General features: G+C 36.6%; 4 protein-coding genes across 6 annotated transcripts; 1 reads left to right on the top strand and 3 right to left on the bottom strand.

The window, feature by feature from the left end:
• Nucleotides 1-45: 45 nt before the first annotated feature.
• CSLC5 (Cellulose-synthase-like C5) lies at nucleotides 46-3,954 on the bottom strand. The gene is made up of 5 exons (XM_021420770.2): nucleotides 2,514-3,954; nucleotides 1,909-2,217; nucleotides 1,523-1,813; nucleotides 1,043-1,156; nucleotides 46-958 (listed from the first exon to the last, which is right to left on the bottom strand). The coding sequence occupies exons 1-5, from the start codon at nucleotides 3,234-3,236 to the stop codon at nucleotides 314-316; spliced, it is 2,082 nt and encodes a 693-aa protein (XP_021276445.1). The 5' UTR covers nucleotides 3,237-3,954; the 3' UTR covers nucleotides 46-313.
• Nucleotides 3,955-7,873: 3,919 nt separating this feature from the next.
• UTR7 (UDP-N-acetylglucosamine (UAA) transporter family) lies at nucleotides 7,874-11,720 on the bottom strand. 3 transcript variants are annotated; one of them, XM_021420691.2, is made up of 8 exons: nucleotides 11,404-11,720; nucleotides 11,111-11,298; nucleotides 10,795-10,900; nucleotides 10,458-10,703; nucleotides 9,730-9,840; nucleotides 9,445-9,603; nucleotides 8,507-8,650; nucleotides 7,874-8,302 (listed from the first exon to the last, which is right to left on the bottom strand). In XM_021420691.2, the coding sequence occupies exons 2-8, from the start codon at nucleotides 11,149-11,151 to the stop codon at nucleotides 8,138-8,140; spliced, it is 972 nt and encodes a 323-aa protein (XP_021276366.1). In that variant the 5' UTR covers nucleotides 11,152-11,298; nucleotides 11,404-11,720; the 3' UTR covers nucleotides 7,874-8,137. The 3 variants fall into 3 exon arrangements, with proteins under 3 accessions (XP_021276366.1, XP_021276367.1, XP_021276365.1); XM_021420692.2 differs by having other exon boundaries at nucleotides 11,111-11,270; XM_021420690.2 differs by having other exon boundaries at nucleotides 11,111-11,226.
• Nucleotides 11,721-12,670: 950 nt separating this feature from the next.
• Nucleotides 12,671-13,506, top strand: LOC110410775 (B3 domain-containing protein REM10-like). Its single transcript, XM_021420636.2, has 3 exons — nucleotides 12,671-12,989; nucleotides 13,081-13,175; nucleotides 13,270-13,506. The coding sequence occupies exons 1-3, from the start codon at nucleotides 12,671-12,673 to the stop codon at nucleotides 13,504-13,506; spliced, it is 651 nt and encodes a 216-aa protein (XP_021276311.2).
• Nucleotides 13,507-14,108: 602 nt separating this feature from the next.
• On the bottom strand, nucleotides 14,109-19,797 carry UBP18 (ubiquitin-specific protease 18). The gene is made up of 11 exons (XM_021421634.1): nucleotides 19,259-19,797; nucleotides 18,270-18,420; nucleotides 18,110-18,198; nucleotides 17,904-17,989; nucleotides 17,656-17,818; nucleotides 17,421-17,544; nucleotides 16,894-17,051; nucleotides 16,680-16,764; nucleotides 16,170-16,382; nucleotides 15,864-15,925; nucleotides 14,109-15,209 (listed from the first exon to the last, which is right to left on the bottom strand). Exons 1-11 carry the CDS (start codon nucleotides 19,504-19,506, stop codon nucleotides 14,420-14,422), a joined length of 2,169 nt encoding a protein of 722 aa, XP_021277309.1. The 5' UTR covers nucleotides 19,507-19,797; the 3' UTR covers nucleotides 14,109-14,419.
• Nucleotides 19,798-20,320: the final 523 nt, after the last annotated feature.

Here is a 20,320-nt window from a genome sequence, read left to right as displayed (position 1 = left end):
ATGGTTCAACGGCCCAAGGAAGAATACGATGACCACTACCCAATGTGAAAAAAAATCAAGATATAAAATGTAAATAAAAACTGCGACTACAGAGAATAGAGTTATTGACAAATAAAAAACTTCTATTGGGGCATATCAAAGCTGATATAGAAAATAAAACTTTGGTTATTGAACTGGATGGTACCCTTAACCATTTGCCTGAAGGAAAAGAAGAGTTCAACTGCACAGCCAAAAACCAGCTTTTGTCTGTGGATAGGAAGAATTTTGGCTGAGTTTTAGCACCTTAAGCTTTCTCTCTAGCTTCCATGCAGCGTTAGCTCATCTGCTCTCCTATTAAATCCAGACCCACTAGAAGAAAGGTCACCCCTTGGAAGAGAAGGAAGTAGAAATGTACTCCTTGAGAAGCTAACAGACTTCTAATGGACGCTGTGAGTAGCAGGAATGCCAGAGTGAGCTCTTTCCTGTATATCTTATTGACCCTCTTAACAGGTATAGGAGCCACTTCTTTCTGTTCCTTTAATCGGTTTAATTCAGTGAGCTCACTTTCTGAAGCTCCTCGCTGGATTTGCAGCTGGTTCGTTGTCTTTGATTCCCTCTCAACAGCAGCCAGTAAGTCAGATTCTGATGACCTGCCAGCCTTCTTGGTGACAACCCACTCATAGGAGCTACCCAACTGGAATAATCCAGATACCATTGCGTTGAATTTGGTCACAGACATGGTGTTTTCAAATAGAAGGTAAGGGACAATGAAAGGGAATGATTTTGGGGCTGGAAGGATGTTGAGGAACGACATAAACACAGGTACATAACAAATGACCCAAACAGGAAGCTCGGCCTCTGGTACAAACATGGTTAGCGGAAGAATTATGCAAAACAATGTGAAGGAGTAGAACGGAAGGATAAGTTTCCTCAATAAAAAGAATAGCAGTATTAAGTTTGCTTTCTTCCATATTGGTATCTGCAGAATTACAGCATTAAGGGTAATTAGTATATTATAATTAAACCATAACTGCCAAAGATTGGAAGTTGTGTAATAATTTACCTTGGAAGTTATGATTGCTGGAAGGCATAAGCGGAAAAGGTGCATAGGTCCTGAATGCCAGCGATGTTGCTGCTTCCTGTATGCTTCATAAGACTCTGGGACTTCACAAAGGACCTAAAAGTTTACACGGTAACTGGCTGTTGTCAGGACATTCCCCAAATCTTCCATAAAAAAAATCCTTAACCATTAACTTCTTTTCCATTTCATTTTTCAGCAAGGAGTTATGCACTTAAATTTGATCGTTTGCAGCTATGATTCTTAAACTGAAAAAATTTATTGATAAACAAGACTGAACCAGATCAACTATTGCAACACAGTTTAAATGATGCATGTATCTTACTCTTGATCTATATTAAATCAGTAATCAGTTTTGCCAAATTGGTGAAAGTACACCATGCAACGGTAAAAATCAGAAAAGAGAAAATTAAATGGAAGTCAATTTGAGCAAAAAGGGATTAAAATAGCATAACATGAGGGTACCTTTACATCGTTAAGGAAGATGAATTTCCAACCATTGAGATGAGCACGAACAGCTATGTCCATATCCTCTACAGTTGTCCTTTCAAGCCAGCCTCCAGATTCCTCAAGAGCTTTAATTCTCCATACACCAGCAGTTCCATTAAAACCAAAGAAATTTAAAAATACACCATTAACTTGCTGTTCAACTTCAAAGTGGAAACATAAATTAATGTTCTGGAGACGAGTCAACAAATTCTCATCCTTGTTCACAAAAGCCCATCTAGCTTGCACTAAACCTAACTCAGGATTGTCCTGCAAGATAAGGGAGACATACATAGTAAAAAGCCTGATAAGCTGATTGGAGGCAAGAAACTAAACCAAAATGATTCTGGCTTGTTTAGCTTCACCTTGAAATGTGGCACTGTTTGCTTTAGAAAATCTGGGTTAGGTTGGAAATCAGCATCAAATATTGCTACAAACTCATAGGCCTGTACGTACTCGCAGCTCATTGCAGACTTAAGATTCCCAGCCTTGTAACCAGTTCTTACCAAGCGATGTCGATAAATTATGTTGGCGCCCCTTTGGTTCCATGTCGCAACCTCTGCTTTAATTAAACACTGGATGCTTTCGTCATCAGAATCATCAAGAACTTGAATCAATAATCGATCCTTTGGCCAATCAAGTTGGCATACAGCAGAGATAGACTGCTCATAAACCTGTATTCACAATTCCATTAGAAAGCTAGTCTAAAGTAATAGTCACGAGAATAGCAACATAATTTGTCAAAATTCTTTTAATAACAGCTGTTCAATTATTCTCATGCCAAGAACAAAAAGTGTTTGCCTTGCGCACAATGAAATCATGTCCAATATTCTTAAACATCTAGCAAATTCATAATTATTTGTTGAGATCCAATTTATTAAATGCATTCTTTTACTTTCACTACAACTCTATGAATCTGTTAGATCATTCAGTAGAAAAAGAAACTGCCAGGCATAGTTCAGTTTATTACCTCCCTCTCGTTACACATTGGGATTTGAACAAGAACCATGGGGTACTCATAGCCTGATCCCTCGACATCATCTGACTTAAACGGATCTCCCACAATTCTCGGCTTAATCTTCTTGTATTTAATCCAAAAGCAGCCTAAGCAAAGTATCATACGATCTGCAGATTGGATAAGGAACAGGGCTACACAAAATTTAGACAAAGCTTGAATTAGTGGTGCAATGTAATCGGCCCGGAACGACAACCAAGTAACATAAACCAAGTGGAGCAAGCCCTGGATATCACTAGTCCTCGGAATGTGCAAACCGGGACCCTGAAAATAGTGCCAACCCTTGAAATAAGCAGCAACCTCAAAAGCGAGAATTGTCAAGGAAGTCGCCAGGAAGACTTTAATGACTGTGAAGAGCAGTTTTCCTTTCCCCAACTTTTCACTAGCCAGAGCAACATCTTGCCTGAAGATCAACCTCCTCTTTATGGTACCAAGCAATGCCCAGAAGAGTGTAGCAATCCAAGCAACACAACCGACAGCACGATGAGCCTTGAGAAGTAAAACCCAAGTCACTTGCTTGGCATTCTTCCCTCTGCTCTTTTCCACAGGCCTGAATGCAGCATCTGGGCCGTCGATTTCTACAACAGAGTAGTTCGGGTTCTCCATCTTTACTACCACCGGTGTTCCTTTCCTGGTATCCTTTGCCCACCAATTCGAGAAATCTAATCTTGGAGCCATTTCCTGTACGGTGGGTCTTATTCTTTACTTCAACAGACAACAAGTAGCCAAAATGAACAACCGTGCACTACCCAGGAACAAAAACAAAAAACAAATACAAAAAAACAAAATCCCGACAATTGTTCAACACTCAGATCTCACAAAAAAAATCAAGTAATGAACAAGAGCAATTGCAGAACCAATTACCAAGAACCAGGATCCCCAAATTAAAAAGTGAAAGGAGTCAGCTTGAGGCTCTCCATTGTAGAGAAAAATGTAGCAAGGGAGAAGCGAAGAAAAAGGAGTGTCGGAGGCTGTTTGTAGTTTGTAGTAGCTATGTGCAGTCTAGAATACAAACCCAACATGGGAAAACAACATTAAGAGGAAAGGTATCTGCAGCTGCAAGACTTATTTATGGTCTAATAATCCAAACAAGCACACCCCTCCGTATTTAACTTCCCACCCAGAATTTACTCTTTTCTTCGGTGCATATATTTTTGGCTTAAGAATGGAATCTGCTAAACCTGTTAAGAAGCATTAACTAAGCAATACTAGAAGACACTCACTAACTTAAATTGGACTCCCGTCACCAACACACACTCCAGTTTGACTAGGAAATAAACAGACACTCCATCATTTAGTTACAAAGTAAAGATCTAGACACAGAAGGATCCGGATGCCGACCAAGTGGCTTTGGTCTTGACCAAAATAAATGATAATAAAAATATTCCTACTAAATAAGTGAGGGAGGGAGAGAACATGGAGAGAGTAAACAGCTAAACATGGTCACCCCTAGCAAATTTCTAACATACCTCACCAACTTAATCTTGTTAGTATTAAAAAATAGTAAAATATCACATTTTGTCGTTCACCCAAAAAAAACATGAATCATATATTCTACCAATATTATTTTGATTAATGCTTTACATAAAAAATTTCATAAAATGAATTACATATCGTAATAAGGCATTAATGATATAGTAAAAAATGCAACCTTTTTTTTTTTTTACATTGTTTTTTTGGGGTAAAGATGATAATGTTTCACGTTTAATGTCGGTTACATGCAGTAAGATAAGAATATTCTTTTGTTCTTTTACGTTGTCTGCTTGTCTTGGCATAATTTAATATTTTGTAAAATGGAAAACCAACAAGTTAAAATAGTAGGAAAAAAAAAAAGAAAAAGACATTGATTTGGGGTCCTTTTTCGAAATGTCATTATTACCCTCCATCGGAGCATCACAAGTTTGGGAATGAAACACCCTACGAAGGGAGTGGGATTGTCTTTTCACCCTGTCAAACAGAATTCTCCTCCGGTCTCACATTGCATACATTTACTTGTAAATTTTAATAATTTCACATTCTTATTTTCATTGAATTAAAATGAAAAAGAATTTAAAGATCCAATCTCTTTTTTATTCAGATTTTTTGTATATAATAAATAAATAAATAAATAAAAAGTCCTAGTTGAATGATGGTATTGCCAAATTAATAAATGATGAGATTTTTTTATTAAAAAAAAATTTCTTTTGAAAGGCTATTAGTATCATCTTTTGCACCTGGGAAAGCAGCATATGATAGTAACAATACTTAATGTCATAAAGTAGCATTGATATTTGATAATTAAAGACAACAAATTTTTTAGAGAATTAAATAAAAAATAAAGAAAGCATTAAAATGTCAGGCATCTGGAAGCTTAATAAACAATAAAATTTTGTAGAGGTGCCATCATTGGGTTCATTATGTTCATTATCTTAATGATGGCTTCACTTGTTGACAAGTAAAACATAATGATAATGAAAGTGCTTAGGTGTAGCAACTTGACAACTTTGTTGTGGCCTAATGTTCTCAATTTTGTTTTATTTAAAAATAAAGAATAAATTCTAAGTACATTTATTTCAAAATTTTTTGCATATTTTTTTAATTAATATCATATAGATAATTTATGTTTTCATAAAAAAAAATTAAATTATTAAATTTTTCTAATAAAATTATTAAATAATTTTAATTTTTTATTAAATAAAATTAACAACATAATCTCTTATACAAACCGAAGTTATTTACGTGATATTAATTAAAAAAATAAACAAATAAAAAACACATGGAAGTGGAGGTAACTCTTTTTCTACTTTCTTTTGGTTTCTCTTTTTGATTTTGGATAACATGGAGAGGTTTCTTTTTAAAGGTAGTGGTTATTATGGTTGAATCATCTCAGCAATTGTATGGAAAAGACGTTTGATTTTGGAGTTTAACGCCCATACAATAGCCCCCTCATCTTTCTCTTTGTTTTCTTTTCTTGCTCCCCACTTGTTCGAGCTCTTTGCACTAATTAGTTTAATTAAGATAGTGTGCCTTGAATTAAGAAAAGTAGTAATTAATTTTTAATTTATTTTTTTCTGATTTCATCTGTGTGTATTTTGACTAATCGAAATTTGTCTTATCTTATGATCAAAATTTTTATATTAATTTCTGTGATTTTTTTTTTGAAAAATACTGCTTAAGAATGTAAATTATCTAAAAAACTTTATGTATGGGGAAAATTGGAACATGGAGAGGTAGGTGTGTATTAGTTGTTTTGTAGGACACCAAATTGCATTCTATGTCTAATTTTGGTCAAATAATTTTCCTCCATGTCCAATGTTGTCTACCACCCCCCTTGCAATTGAATCACCATCAATCATTCACACAACAAGAAAATTAATGCAAAGGGAAAGGAAAGAATTGTGATGTTATCCCATTTTTCTTTTATTTCTATTTATTTAATAATATCATTCTCTCTCTCTCTCTCTCTTTTCTTGCATTGGTCATTGTTTTATTTATTTTAATTTGGGGTGTTTCGCAATTATTTGTAGATCTGTCATCCCTTGCATGTGATACCAGATTGTGCAAACTAACCAAATCCAAGATGATATCCATCTTAAAACTTTGAGCAACTCTGAGCTGGATTCTCTATCTGTTTTTCTATATGATGGTAAGTAGTATTATCCCAAGCCTCATAAATCTGCTGCAATTAATTAAATACTCCTGATTGAAGCATGCGTTGATGGTGCTCAATCCCAGTTTTTTTCAGAGGCAAACAGTCACAATCAATTAAGGAACACAACTAGTAAAAGCAAGAAATATCGAAGACAGCTCATTTTTGTTTTTGTGTTGGTGACAAGAATATGAGATGGAAACATAGAGATGGCTAGGCTTCTTCTCACATATTAGAATATTCAAAAAAGAAAAAAAAACCCTTGAACCGGATGTCGGTCCAGGACTTGAAACATATATAAAGATAAACTCGACTTTCATCGTTTATACCGGTAAATGTCTAAGTATGACGATTTCTTTTCATTGTTGCTATGGAATAAAATCACATCAAGTTATTTGTATAGATATTCCATGGACATGAAACATTTACTAACATTGTATATACAGCAATGCACATAGGAATTTCCAAATGGACAAGACTGCTACATATGCACATGTTTTGTTGTTTTTCCAAGATCTCAAACTCACGGGGAAATAATAGATGGAAGAGAATGAGTTCCCTGCAAATTTTTGGATTCAAGAGGTCAGCAGTGGAAATTGATTTCCAAATGGCATGAAATGATGGGAATTGACTACTTTAATCTCTTCTTTTAACAAACAAAAGAATGGCTGGAATTTCCTTTTCGAGCTCGTCAAGCATTGGATTTGCAAGCAAAGAATGATGCACAAAGAGAGACTTGGAATCAGAAGAAGACAGCCACACGCACGCAATACCCTACCTGCCATCAGAACCCCACTGGCTGCTAGGGATGCCGATGCCTCCCTCCCCTAACACCCCTATTCTTTTGTCGGCGGAAAAACAATAAATAATCAACAACAAAAGCAGCTTCGGTGTAAATTAACTAGGTTGTGGGTGGACCTCTCTCTGTATGACCACAAGTACAAACCTATTTTCCATTTCTGTTCAAGAGATTACCAGATGGTCAGCCCTCTCCTTGAGGTTTCGTCCACCGACATAATCCATAAGAATAAAAATCTGGTTTCTATGTAAAACTTATATATATATTACCACAAAATGTTCTTCTGAGATAGTCAAATGATGGGATTTTTTTAAAGAGTTTTTCTCTTGCTCTACTAATTTTTAAATCTCTCTATAGGAGGCTAACGGTGCTCATTGAGCTTATTTAAGTAGTTTAAGCTAAACATGGAAGGCAAAATGCATCTGATTGGATTAATAATAGTACTAGTAAAGAACCATTTAATATTTATTTCCTTTTTTTTTTGTTTCTTTTGCAATGAGCCCAAAAAGTCAGCCAGGGACAAGCTAAATTGGAACATTGGGTTAGTTTTTTGACATAAGAAACTTGTGATCCATGTTGTACTTTTGTAAGTAAAAGCAGCAGTTAGATCATGGGTGGAAATGACATTAATCCAGATCAGGATAACAAACGCATGTGCAGTTCCAGCAAAATAGGCACTTCCGACGTCTTGGTCAAAAAGAAAAGAAAAGTACTTCCCAACTGTAACAGGAAAAGAATTACTACAATTATTGCGGTTGATACCCTTTTAGATATTTCTTCTGCAAGAGTTAGGTAAGTAAATGAAAACATTATCTATGATGATATGATCCCGAGGCAAACGTGGGGACGGCATACAAGTTGCATCAAGTCACAATAGGAGGCAATGCATGCAATAAATGTATCAATATTATTATAGACAATGTTCCCTTCTATATCCTTTTGTTGCTTTTCTATGCCCCTCCCGAACCTCTCTTACGTGGAAGAGTTGGGTTCTTGAATGCTAACTTAAGACAATTCTCCTACTAAATCATACGCTTAAGGAATGGAAGATTGATAAATAATCAATTCATGATCTATTTGATGAATGACACGATCGGAAACTTGGAAAAGAAACCAGCAGTTAGAAACCTTGTAGGAACCCTCGACGTTGGATTACTTGCGATGAGCCTCCAGATCCAGCATCAGTTTTGGTGGTTTATTCTTCTTTTGATTATATTTGGCATATGAATACCACATACCACCAGCCGTGTTGATAACCAAGCCGGTAACGTTCAAAGCATGTACTTGCACCCCACCGAGTAATACAAAACCAAGCGTCTGAGGGCAAAAGGAAAATTTTAGTCTGTCATGTGGTCTACAATTTTACCTTGTTAAGAAAAGATGCATGTTCCATTCAATTCCAGGAAGACAAGACGAAATGATGGGATTTAAATTTCTTGAACAATAGTTTTGGGAAAAAAACTGATTCAGATATCCACCTTGCATCCCTTTTCCCCCAGCTTAAGCAGCAAAGTTACTTACCGTGGACCCTACGCCTTTGAGTACTCCAACAATGGTTGTAGTTAGAGCAGAGTTAACTATGGTACACAAAAACATGGTGTAGTTAAGAGCAATGCCCATAACCAAAGAAAGAAGCAGGATCACCAAAAAAGAGAAAGAATTGCTCTGCAAACAAAGACAACTGATGTTAGGAATCAAATATATGAACTGCTAAGGACATCCAACAAACAGTACACCAACTCACAAAGGGTTAATTCCCAATTTTGACAATCAAAAATTTCAAATATTTGGGAATCAACTAAGTTCAAGATTTTTATTTCATCTGGTAGTATGATTTGAAAGGAATTTGTTTCGACATCCTATAGAAAAGTGGGCTTAAGCTCTGTAGAACGTAAATAGCTGAAATGGAGATAGGAAGCCAAGGGCAGTCAACTACCCTATGTTAAATGTGCAACCGAAATAGAGGATACAAGGAGCAAAAGATCAAAATTCATAAATAATGCAAATCATTGTGGTAATGGTCCTAATGGAAGTTGAAGTGGTTTTTAAGATGTCTTCCTTTGGGAACACAAACAAACGTAAATGCATGGAATGATATGCCAAGAGATTACTTGTTTAAGCACCAATGCTCTGAAAACTGAGGGTGAATGATGTTTAAGCAATCCAAACCTCATGCTTTTCTTGATAGGTTATGTGCCTTAAGAGTCACTTATCTCACCTACACTGTAGGTATCCAGAAGATCTTGAGGCTAAATGTATTGGAAATTTTGAGTGACTAATAATTCATTCTTTCTCATCCATTTATAAATTCTGGCAAATAAAAGATATAGCGTAGTGCAAAAGATATTTTCACTTAGTCTAGTGCCTTTGGTTCTGGCCTAACCATATGAAAGTGTCACTGCAACATAACAGAATCTCAAATGAATAACGATTTAAAGAAAATGGGTAAAGATCCTGACCTTTGCAAATAATAATGACAAAGAATTTGGAAACTCTCCTGTCGCTATGATGAGAAATAGCAAAAATGGAAGAGAAAGAAAACTGTTATAGAACATTATTTCCACTGAAGAAAGCCCATCCTCTGCACCAGACTTCTCCACCAACACCAGGTACATGGTCTGCGTTTTAGTTTAAACTCCACTATGAGAAAGCAAACTCTATCCAGGGCATAATCGTGAACCTCAACACGCAACGCTAAAGCTGGAACAAGAACATTCATAAGCACATAGAATTTTAAACCCAACCTGGAAAAACACAGAAGTTAGGGCCATGCTGTATCCGAAAAGGTCAAAAGAAAAATCTCCCATTGCAGCTACAATAACTCCTGCAGCAGTCAAAAGTACTGAAAGGGTCACCTGAAAATTGACAATGAAGCAAGTAATAGCTGAGATTCTTCGAAATCAAGTTCAATAAATCCGATATTATAAACTTTATGTTGGGCATAAAAAATACAAGAAAACCCTTCAAAAGTAGCAAATCTCAATTATAAGACCATCTTCCTTTATCAAACAATTCTTCTAGGCTCAAGAAACAAAGTGTAAATGCAGCACTAGCCAAGTTAATCATATTCAGGACTAACAAACCACAAGAAACCAAAGAATCGAAAGTGAAAAAAGGAAATGTCTTTTAACACCTTTAGTTCAGCTCTGTTTTTGTTGAGACAAAGAGGGCAGTTGATACTTTATGATGCATATCATGCGATGCAAACTTTACTGACAATTGAACTGTAAAATAGCGGTAATATTATAAAGCATAAGCAAAGCAAATTATAAATCAAAAGCAATTGACACGAAGTTGTGACATAAACTTCAATTGATCTCCTTAACAGTCCTTTAGAAGACCCAAGCTCCCAGTCAAATGCCAAAATCACATCACCAAGAGATCAAGATTTTTTTTAGGAAAAAAAAAAAGAAGCAAGAAAGGATAAGGAGTAACTAAGGTGAAAACCCATCAATGAAATGACAGCACAAACCTGAGTTGTAGGCTTTCCCTTTCCTGAAAAGAATCCAGCAATGAGCACAGCAAGTGGTGTGAGCCTCTTTATAGCAATATACATAGGAATGTTAACGCCTTTCAAGCTTGCAAGAGCAAATGCCACATTAGCATTGTAAAATAGAGAAACAGGGAGAAGCCTTTTAGCTGTCGTGATATCAATCTCTTTAGCTTTTGTGTAACCCATTTGCCGGCCAAAGTGAATGAGCAAGGCAGTCGCCAATTGCTAAGACAATCAACACAGCAAGTAAGTTCCTTTTCGATAAATTCCGAAATTGAATTGGCCCATCATTTTCTCAAAAAGAAAAAAGGCATACCTGCACAGTGAGAAGGGTCATGGAGTGCGTATACTGCATAAGAATTGCTTTATTGATGAAAACCATGGCCATCGAAGCAATCCCATATGACAAGGCTGCGGACAAACTACATTGCAAATCAAAGCTTCAGCTTTGTGATTTAATAATGCTTATCCATAATTTGCATCTTGTTTATGTTCCCCAAAGTTTTTTTCTTTTTCAGTTGTCTTGAAAAAAAAAGAGAGGAAAAAGTAAGAACAGTGCTTTATGGGCAAAATAAATGGTAACTCTGACATCTAAAATCTTACTGTCGGAACAAGTACAAGGCAAGATTTACCTTAAAAAGGAACTGCTTTCTGCATCGCTGCGAGTGTCCATGACTAAGACCGAAGATCACGTTTGCAAAACCAAAAAGAACTCGACCAGCAGCCAATCCAAATCCAATCACATCGTCTAATTAACAAATTTCCAAATTCCCCAGCTCAAAAATTTTAGTACTACCAAAAAAAAAAAGAGAGGATATTTCTGCAAATCAAAGAACAATAAGAAAAATTGGGTCTTTGGAACAAGCTCAAATCGGGGAAAAGAAAATGGAAACGGGAGTCAACCCATCATCGGAAAACAAATCACCTGACAAAAAAGGACTGAATTACATAGTCACCCAGGGCTGGTCTCTGTCTTCTTCAAAATTTAGAGAAACGTTGGATCTAGTGAAAAGGGGCTTACAAGGGTTGGAGAGGGAGAAGAAGCGCAGTGAGGGAGGAGTGTAGGGATGGCATATCCAATAATAAAGTAACAAATAAAAAAAAATAACAGACAGTTAAGAGAGGGAAAAAAAACAAGGAAAAGGAAGGGAGATTTAGCATAGAAGGAAGTGCAAGTGGCGAGAGAGTGGAAATGGGCTCGGCTGGTAACAAAAGATATCGCCATCAGGATCACCTGGGCTGCTCCCTTGCTGGTTGGCTCCTTTCAAAACACCTATGGAGCTTTGGCTGTTTCGTTGTTGCACCCACCAAAGCCTCCAAGAACCAATAAATTAGTAACGGACCCCGTAAACTTGTAAGCTTCTCCCGTACCACTGATCCACTCTCCCTCTCTCTCTCTGCATGGTGCTGACTAAGTCCTAAGAACAAGCCTTCTTGTTGTTTAAGCCCAACAACAAATAAACCAAACTGATGCTAACATTAATCCTATAAGCACTGTTAGTTCCCTTATTTAATCAAGCTAATCATAGTGTAGCCTTCCTGTTTTAGAATTTTTTTATTTATTTTAATTAAAAAATGAAATAAATAGAGAAATGAATGGTATTACTATATTTTTTTAAAAATTTTAAAAAAATTCAAATTTATTTGTTATGAAAATCATGTACTAATCAATTAATTAAATGTTCAATTGCATGATTATTACATATTAAATAAGTGATAATTCGGTTATTTGAGTCTATCATTTCAAATTAATTATTTTAAGTCTATTTTTAAATTTAGATAATTTGAATTGTTGTTGGAGTCAATTTAAATTTGAATTCGATTAAATTATTTCGATTAAATTAAATTGAAGAGCAAATCAAAGGAATATTTGGAATTCAATCCATTTTAACCATGTTGCTAATTAACCTCTAAACGAGAAAGGGTAAACTATGATGCTCATTAACTATGGTAGGTGCTTAGTTTCCTGAGAATATTTAAGGACTTGGAAAGTAATCAGAAACGCATTAATTTAGACGGGCGATTGGTTCTATCTTCACCTCCAGGCTAGACCCTGCTTGGTTCCATAAACAAAGAAAAGCACAGTAGATTAAACTTCGGAGTCGAGCCGAGAAATGCTGCAATGTCAAATGCAATAGTTACTCCACATATGCCTCTCTGTGCATGTGCTGTGTGCCATCTCTAAGAGCTGCATGCATTCCTTGCAGTCCATTCCTCGTTCATTTTTCATCAAGTACTTAAAGGGTCAGAACTGTGAAAGAGCTGTACTGAGGAGCTGTGGTAGCAGAGCATGGTCCGTCAAGATTAAGGGCCGGAGATTTGAAGATGGCTGGGAAGAGTTTGCTCGAGACCATGATTTGTATGTTGGTGATGTCTTGGTGTTCAGACATGGAGGAAACATGGTGTTTGATGTTATGGTTTTTGACACGAGGAGTGCCTGTCAGAGAGAATGTCCACTGTTTGCTATGAAAGGCAAAGACCAAAAGAATAGTTCAGCAAAAAGATTTGGCAGTAAGCTCTTCCCTTCCATCTGACAGGCTCCTTTTTCCCCCTCCATTTAAAGTTATAATTGCTTAATAACTACTGCGTTTTGATGGTTTAGAACAACTTGAGAAATGTACAAGCGCTTCGTTCAACCATGAACACCCTTATTTTGTGACAACACTGAAGCCTGATCACCTGAAAGGTTCTAAACTGGTTAGTACCTATGTCAAAAAACAATATGCCCAAGATTAAGGTCTTGGGTTTAGGCTTTCAAGTTTCCAAGCCTCACAGTTCTGTTTCATAGCAGAATATTCCAAGAAAATTTGCAAGGTCCAATGGTCTGACTGACAGATTCTGTGAGATGGTTCTTGTCGACCAACAAGGGAGATCGTGGATAGCAAATTTACGGCACAAGAAGTCAGAAGGCCAAGTCTATATTGGGCGCGGTTGGAGAAACTTGTGCATTGCAAATAACCCCAAGGAAGAGGATTCTGTCCTACTTGAGCTCATTGGAAACGGGAAGAAACCTGGTTTATCCCTTTAGCAAAACTTGCTTGATTCATAGTACAAGTCATCGAAACATACATACTAGACACGATTTTCTTGGAATGGGATTTGATTGATCTCAAATGTTACTGATCAGAAAACTAATGTCTTTGAAACTATATGTTTCTTCAGAGGTTGCAAGAGATTCTAGTGCCAAGACAAAGCCAAATCATACCGATTCCAAGGCCGGTAATTTGAGCTGTTTCTGTGAAGGATCGAGCAGGTGCTGACAGTGAATTGCTATGTAGTGAACAACTGAAAGATCTTTTTGTCTAGATTTATAACTATAACTTGGTTTGGTTTTTGAGCAGTGAAACATGGTTTCCGGAGAACATGTACTGGGCAAAAATGTTGTTTCCTGTACCTTGCATTTCATGTGAGTCCCAAAGTGTTCAACTTGAATCTTATATGGAGCCCGTGAAGAGATCTTACAAAACTTATAAGCAGAGAGTGGTAAACAGTCTATCAGGCTTTTTTTTTTGTTGGAAAAAGAAAAGGTATTAAACAGTCTTATCAGATTATTTTTTAAAAAAGAGTATTTGTGCACTTTTAACTTCCAAAATAACAGTTAATGTTAATAAACTGAAAAGAGTCTACGAGTTGGTTGCAAAGTAAATTGACAAAGGTAATGCCAAAGTTGGATACGTCCACTAATAGCTTAAAAGACTAACAAGTAATTCAAGGGCTGAGCTAAAAGTATTAGCAAAGGAATTCCTGCTAATGATTGTGACCATATTCTTCCGTTATGTAATGGTTATGGGCCATCTAAAAATTGGTACAATAGAATCTGAGATTTCTGTAAATAACGAAACCCCAGATAAAGACACCCAACTCATTCTTTTCTTTCGATGATGGGATGATTAAAAAAATTATGAACAAAACAATTAGCGAGAGATTGCAGCCAATTATTGCTAACTGCCATCCGCTATTTCAGCTCTCTTGATCCCATTCCCTCGTTCGTGTTGTAAGGATAATTCACGTTTCAAGCCAGTGGTTCTGGTGGCCGGAGATGTCTCATCTGAAAATGAAAAACTGCTGCTGCTATCCCCTGAGAGTGATGGACTTGGTTCAGAGCTGTCTTCTGGGTCTTCCATTACATAATCAATTGTTACTTGCGAATCTGGCTCACAGCATTTTATTTCTCTTGTAACTGATGAATATTGCTCCACTTCAACCATCTTCGTACTTTCTGGGTGTTCTCTTACAGCTTCAGAACTGGCTGCAACAACCAGATCTTTATCACAGCTAGGAACCTTCTTTGTATCAGAAGATGATGGCTGAGCACTAATGGTGTCCATATTCTCCGGATTTTCTCTCACTGTTGTAGAATCAACCCTATCCATATCTGCACCATTTACTCCACTGGCTTTTGAATCAATCTGGAAAGGTGACTCATTTGAACAGATGGAAACCTCCTTAGAGAGATATGAATTTGACTTAACCACATCACCATCCTTACGTCCAGGAACAGCATCACCAATCATTCCATTAGATGACTCAACTCCATGCCTAGGAATTTCTGAATGCAAACTGCCATTTAGTGACAGGGACGCAGAATGATTACAAGAATTAACAGAATCTTTTCCAGGTACACATTCAATTTGTTCCTTTGGACAATGCTCTAGTTCAGCTTTCATTGGTTTCTGTTCATCCATCCTCTGAGGTCCAGAGGTTCTAAGACATGACAGGCGTGCAGAAATCCTGCACAGAAAGAGTAAAACAGCATCAGTATAAGGTCATGAATATTAAACACTATGTGAAGATAATTACACATACAAGAAAGAAACAGGAATTCTTCTTGAGGAATTGGATTTATTCATATTTTGGCTGGCGCCAAAGCACAGGACAAGAATATTCATATGCATTTCTTACTCAGTCCCATTCATGCGCGTGCACATGGGATTCTTGTTTTGACAAAACCAAAACCTAATCAACTATTTATAAACCAAAAACCATATGTGACCCTCTTTCAGAATAGATTTAACAACATTCCTTTTTCATGCAAAACAACAGGTCAATATTAATAAAGTTTTCAGTCACAGGTACTCGATGACAAAAAGGATCAAACAGAAGTAAAAATTTCATAATAAGTAACAACTGCAACTTTATCTCAACATGTTAATTCACATCTACCCTTCAAGATTTGTAGGGCAGAATCTATATACTTTTTCTGATTAGTTAGTAACAAACTCCTGTAATTGTTTATAATTTGAATGGGCACTCTAGATATCAAAATAGGAGGTTACAAGTCATTTACAAAGTAAACCATGGCTACAAAGTAACCAAAGCTCAAAACAAAGGGAGAGAGAGAACTGGCTTTAAGTGCCAGTTCTTGTTCAGGGGGGAAAAGTGCACCTGCTATATAAAAGCATATATGCTCCCTGAGAAAGTACCTCTTCCGATTCAACCCTCGTAACCTGGAAAATGTTGCAAAACAGGTCAAGAAAAAAACTGTGAATTCAAGTATACTATACATGACATACAAATTCTTTTGTGCAAGCATCTACTTCATCTTCTAAATAAGATTGAATGGGGACGGCACAGAACCTAGGCATAAGAAAACTCCACAGACAGATTCTTTTTATAGGCAGACACTCACATGCAGAGAAGGGAAATGAGTGGTAAATGCATGCATAAGAGAGAGTGAGAGAGAAAGAATACCTTACAATCATCAATTCTATACCAGTTTCCACAGAAATCTTTTGTGTAGCAGATGTAATGACCAAAAAAGGATGCATTCAGCATATCCACATGGACAACAACTGCATAAAGTTTGTACACATTGGAATCATCTCCATCTTCACTCATATAAGGGGTAAGATCTAAGGTCTCAGGAAAGCTAACTCTTTTGTTGAGTTTCCCAAACCGGCCACTCTGCAGAGATTTTCAACAGAAATTACAGATATTATAAAACAAAGCTTCAATATTCACCAGAAAAAGGAAAAGACAAGAAGCATCCACTGCCATGTCAACGAATGCCAACAAATAACACATGCATTGAGCAGTAAAATCCAGTGCTTGCACTCTGTTTTGTACTCCTTTCGAGCAGTTTTTACTGCCTCCCTACGGCCTTGAGCAGTTTTTTAATGAAATCTACTTTATTGGCTGAGCACCAAAAATAATAATAATAATAATAACACGTGCGTTATGGTTTTTGGATGTAAGTAAGACCTGAAATCTTTTCAAGGCAATGGTAAGAACGTTAGGAGCCCATCGTACAGTAAGGCGCTTCCATGCCTTGACATAGTCATTGCAGCTGAAAAGAGGAATAAAACACCACAATTAACCCTATATCCAAGAATGTGATCAACTGAATAGTACACATCAAAGTATAATAACAACTAAATTATATACTTCTCGAGGCCAAGTGGAGCAGCAATCATACCCATCACATTTGTACATATTATCTCCATGAAGCCACTCTTTAACAGTAAACTGATCAAGGCATTCCTCCAACGATGAAGCATCTCCATGAATTTCAACAGTTAAATCCATCATATTTTCATATTGGCTTGAAATCTTATTGCAATTTGTACAAATCACCTAAAAAGTTTTAACAAGATCATAAAGTATTACACATCAGAATACAAACTTAAACATAGGCAAATACCAAGCAAGATGACTTATAAAAAAGATTGAAGGCAAGATCAACTGAAAGTTTTGAAGTTCAACTGCTGAAAACTGCTCACTTAGTTATGGAGCAACATTCTTATTCACTATGAGTTTCTAACTCATATAAGTACTCTATCTTGGGGAACAGCTATATTAAGAAGCAAATTGAAAAACAGAAAATGCTCCAAAACATTGTTAGTGATAGAATCTATAGATACTGTATCTTTAGAAATGGTAAATAACCAAATTTTAATAGCAAAGAAGAAAAGTCAATGGTTCTACACCAATAGGATACATCACCTGCGACTGTAGATGACCACCAAATATATGCTGAATAAGGGTCGTCTCTTGAGAGCTAGGATCAACAGCTTTTTCTCCACCAAATTCATCAAGGCAAACTGATTGCATTGTATCAATAGCAAACCTGCAAAAAAGAAAATGAATAATTACAAATAAATCTACAAGTCCACAATTTCCTCAACTTAATTTCAAGAAGATGTCAAAAGAAGATGCAATTAAATACAAGTGATACTACCTCATGAATTCATGTGCATCCTCCTGTCTTCCATAACCAAGATTACCTCCAATATTAGGCAACCGCGAGAGAATGTTAATTGGTGAAAAAGGATGCAGACTTTGGCTTGATCTTTCAACATGAGTTTGAAATTCGCACATAAAGCACCAATCATTACGTCTGCCTGGAAAATAGAAATGACAACCATAAACATCAGATGTTCAAGAACCTAGAGATGAAATTCTATCAGTTCTAGCTTCTCAATTTACATTCTTTCCGATGGCCTTTTTCCAACAAGTAAGCAACAAGTGGTCGAGTGGATACAAGGCATTGCAGAACCACATTGGCAAAGCAGCTGCAGAAAAAGAACAAACAGAAAAAAATAAAAATAAAACTTAGAAAAAAAGAACATAAACTCATCTTGTCTAATCAGAAGTTCCAAGAAAAAAAAGAGATGAGTATGGTAAACATGAACCTGTTTCCACAATTTAAGAGTCCACATGGAGGGAATCCTGGTTTCTCCCAGTTAAAAAGTTTTACAAATTCATCATATGGAAAAAGAACCTGAAAAAAAAAAGTGGAATATGAGTTTCAAATTTACTTCTTTCCGTTTTGAAAAGGGTCAAAAGATTCACCTCTCTTGGCTTCTTGATAACCGTAAAGGTTCCACTGGCAGGAACCAGAGCAACTCCTAAAAATGGTTTTGTGCTTACAGTCTGTGCTGACTTTACTTTGCACTCTGTCTTATGCCCAGCCTTCCAGTGCACCTGTTGGCAAGCTGAGGAGCTGAAAAAGAGAGCAACTGTAATAAGATTAAACCCTCCAAATGATAGATGTAGTGTAACCAACAGTACGCGAATAAAAGGTTTGTAAATCAACGTGCGCTATCATGTTAAACAGACAACTCTTGTTTTCTTATATTGAACAACGAATGCAAAATTTAAGGTCAAGGAGCCATTGAAACTAAGAGGCACTTTGTTACTCATGCAAATATGACTACAAAAATGACATCTATCTGCATCATTGACTGGTGGAGTGATAAAAATTTTGTCACTGAACTTGCTGGGCATCTAATTTATTGGCATGTTCAGTGTTGAATAAGCTCCCATTCAACCTAAATTGAGCACAACAGTACTTCCATAGAGGAAAAAGATGAAGAAAAGTTACTTATCCAAAAAGAAAGAAAGAAATATGAAGCAAAATTCCTAGAAACCCGTCTAAATTTGATAGCAAATGCAATTCTTTTTAACCTGTAAATCAGAAAATGCTAAATAAATAAAACATGTAACTTAAATAGCTTAGAAAAGAACAAAAATCCCCATCATAAGCAATTAAGCCTCAATGCAATAATGTTACCACTAAACAACAGTCGCAGAAAATTTGAAAAGCAGTCAATCACTAGGACGATTAAACGAGTATTAATAACATTAAAAGGAAAAAACAAACTTTTTCCTTAACTTTTCTATTCCGAAAAGTAAAAGAAACCGCTCCAGCAATCATGGAAAAACAGTCATAACCGCCGCAAAAATCAATGACGGAGGAGGATCACGCAACAAGGGAAATTCTCTTCTTCTTTTTTTTTTAAAAAAAAGAAGCAAAACAAAATAAAAAGAAAAGCTTTTACCAATAACGAACAGATTTGCAACGAGAGCACTTCTTGGAGGCGGGATTAGAGCAAACGGCGCAAGGAGAGAGGTCTGGGTCCATGGGAATTGAACGCATTGTTTGGTCACGATCGAAATTGGCGTCGACTTCGAAGTACTTCGACGCCGTGTTCTTGAGCAAGTGGAGAGCCCCCAATGCGAATATAAAAAGCGTAAATATGAATTGCAGGAACCAATTTAGATCCACCGTTATTCCCCCGACATGCATCTACACGGCCTCCTCGATCCCGATCCTAGGGTTTTTCTTCATCGATTTTTTTCCTCTTCGCCTCCACTCTCCCAACCACACTTTTCCCCCACCCTCACCAAATTTATCTCCCCTTTTTATAAAACTATTAATTACTCTTACTCTCAGACACCCAAGATTCAAAATTAGCCAAGGCTTCACCGTTTCCTACAACTTGTGTAACACGTTAGAAAGGAGGAAGCCAGGTCGCGTGAGAGCTTTCGGTTACGCAGAGGAATTTTTTGATCTCTTACTTCAAAAGAAATAAGGCCTTTTGCCCCTGTTTACTTGTACAGGCAGATGCAGGTTCCAGACGCCTATGAAGGACAGCAAGCACGCCGCTTTCAAGCTCTCGGCCCGCGGGGCAGTTGGGCCCTTCTCTTCTTAAGGCTTAAGCCTTTAAAGCGGTAAAGATACCTTTCTTTACTAGTTTAACTGATACTACTACTATTAGTAAAGACACTCAAAGAATTATTATTGCCAATCACGAGTTTCAAACTAAGCTTCACTCCATCCAACAGCTTTTTTTTTTTTCCAATAATTTGTAAATATACACTCAAAAACTCATGATTTGAGTTATTGTATAGTCGTCAGGATACTTGATAATAAGTACTTAATTAATTATTTTGCGTTATCCGATTTGATTAAGTAAAATGCCTAAGTGGGAAACAAACAGCTGGAACCATGGCTAATACTCCTTGGAAGCCTTGGGCATGCAGTTAGGATTTCAAGGGGCAAAAGATTCTGGATCAGTTTGGTAGGCGGGTCATGCCTCACACCATGCTTACATTAAATT

The sequence above is a fragment of the Theobroma umbraticum genome, unplaced genomic scaffold (genome assembly GCF_002168275.2).
Source record: "Theobroma umbraticum cultivar Fairchild unplaced genomic scaffold, ASM216827v3 scaffold_56.0, whole genome shotgun sequence".
NCBI classification, from domain to species: Eukaryota; Viridiplantae; Streptophyta; class Magnoliopsida; order Malvales; family Malvaceae; genus Theobroma; species Theobroma umbraticum.
Note: the sequence above shows the minus strand (reverse complement) of the source record. Positions and strands in the feature narration are given on the sequence as shown.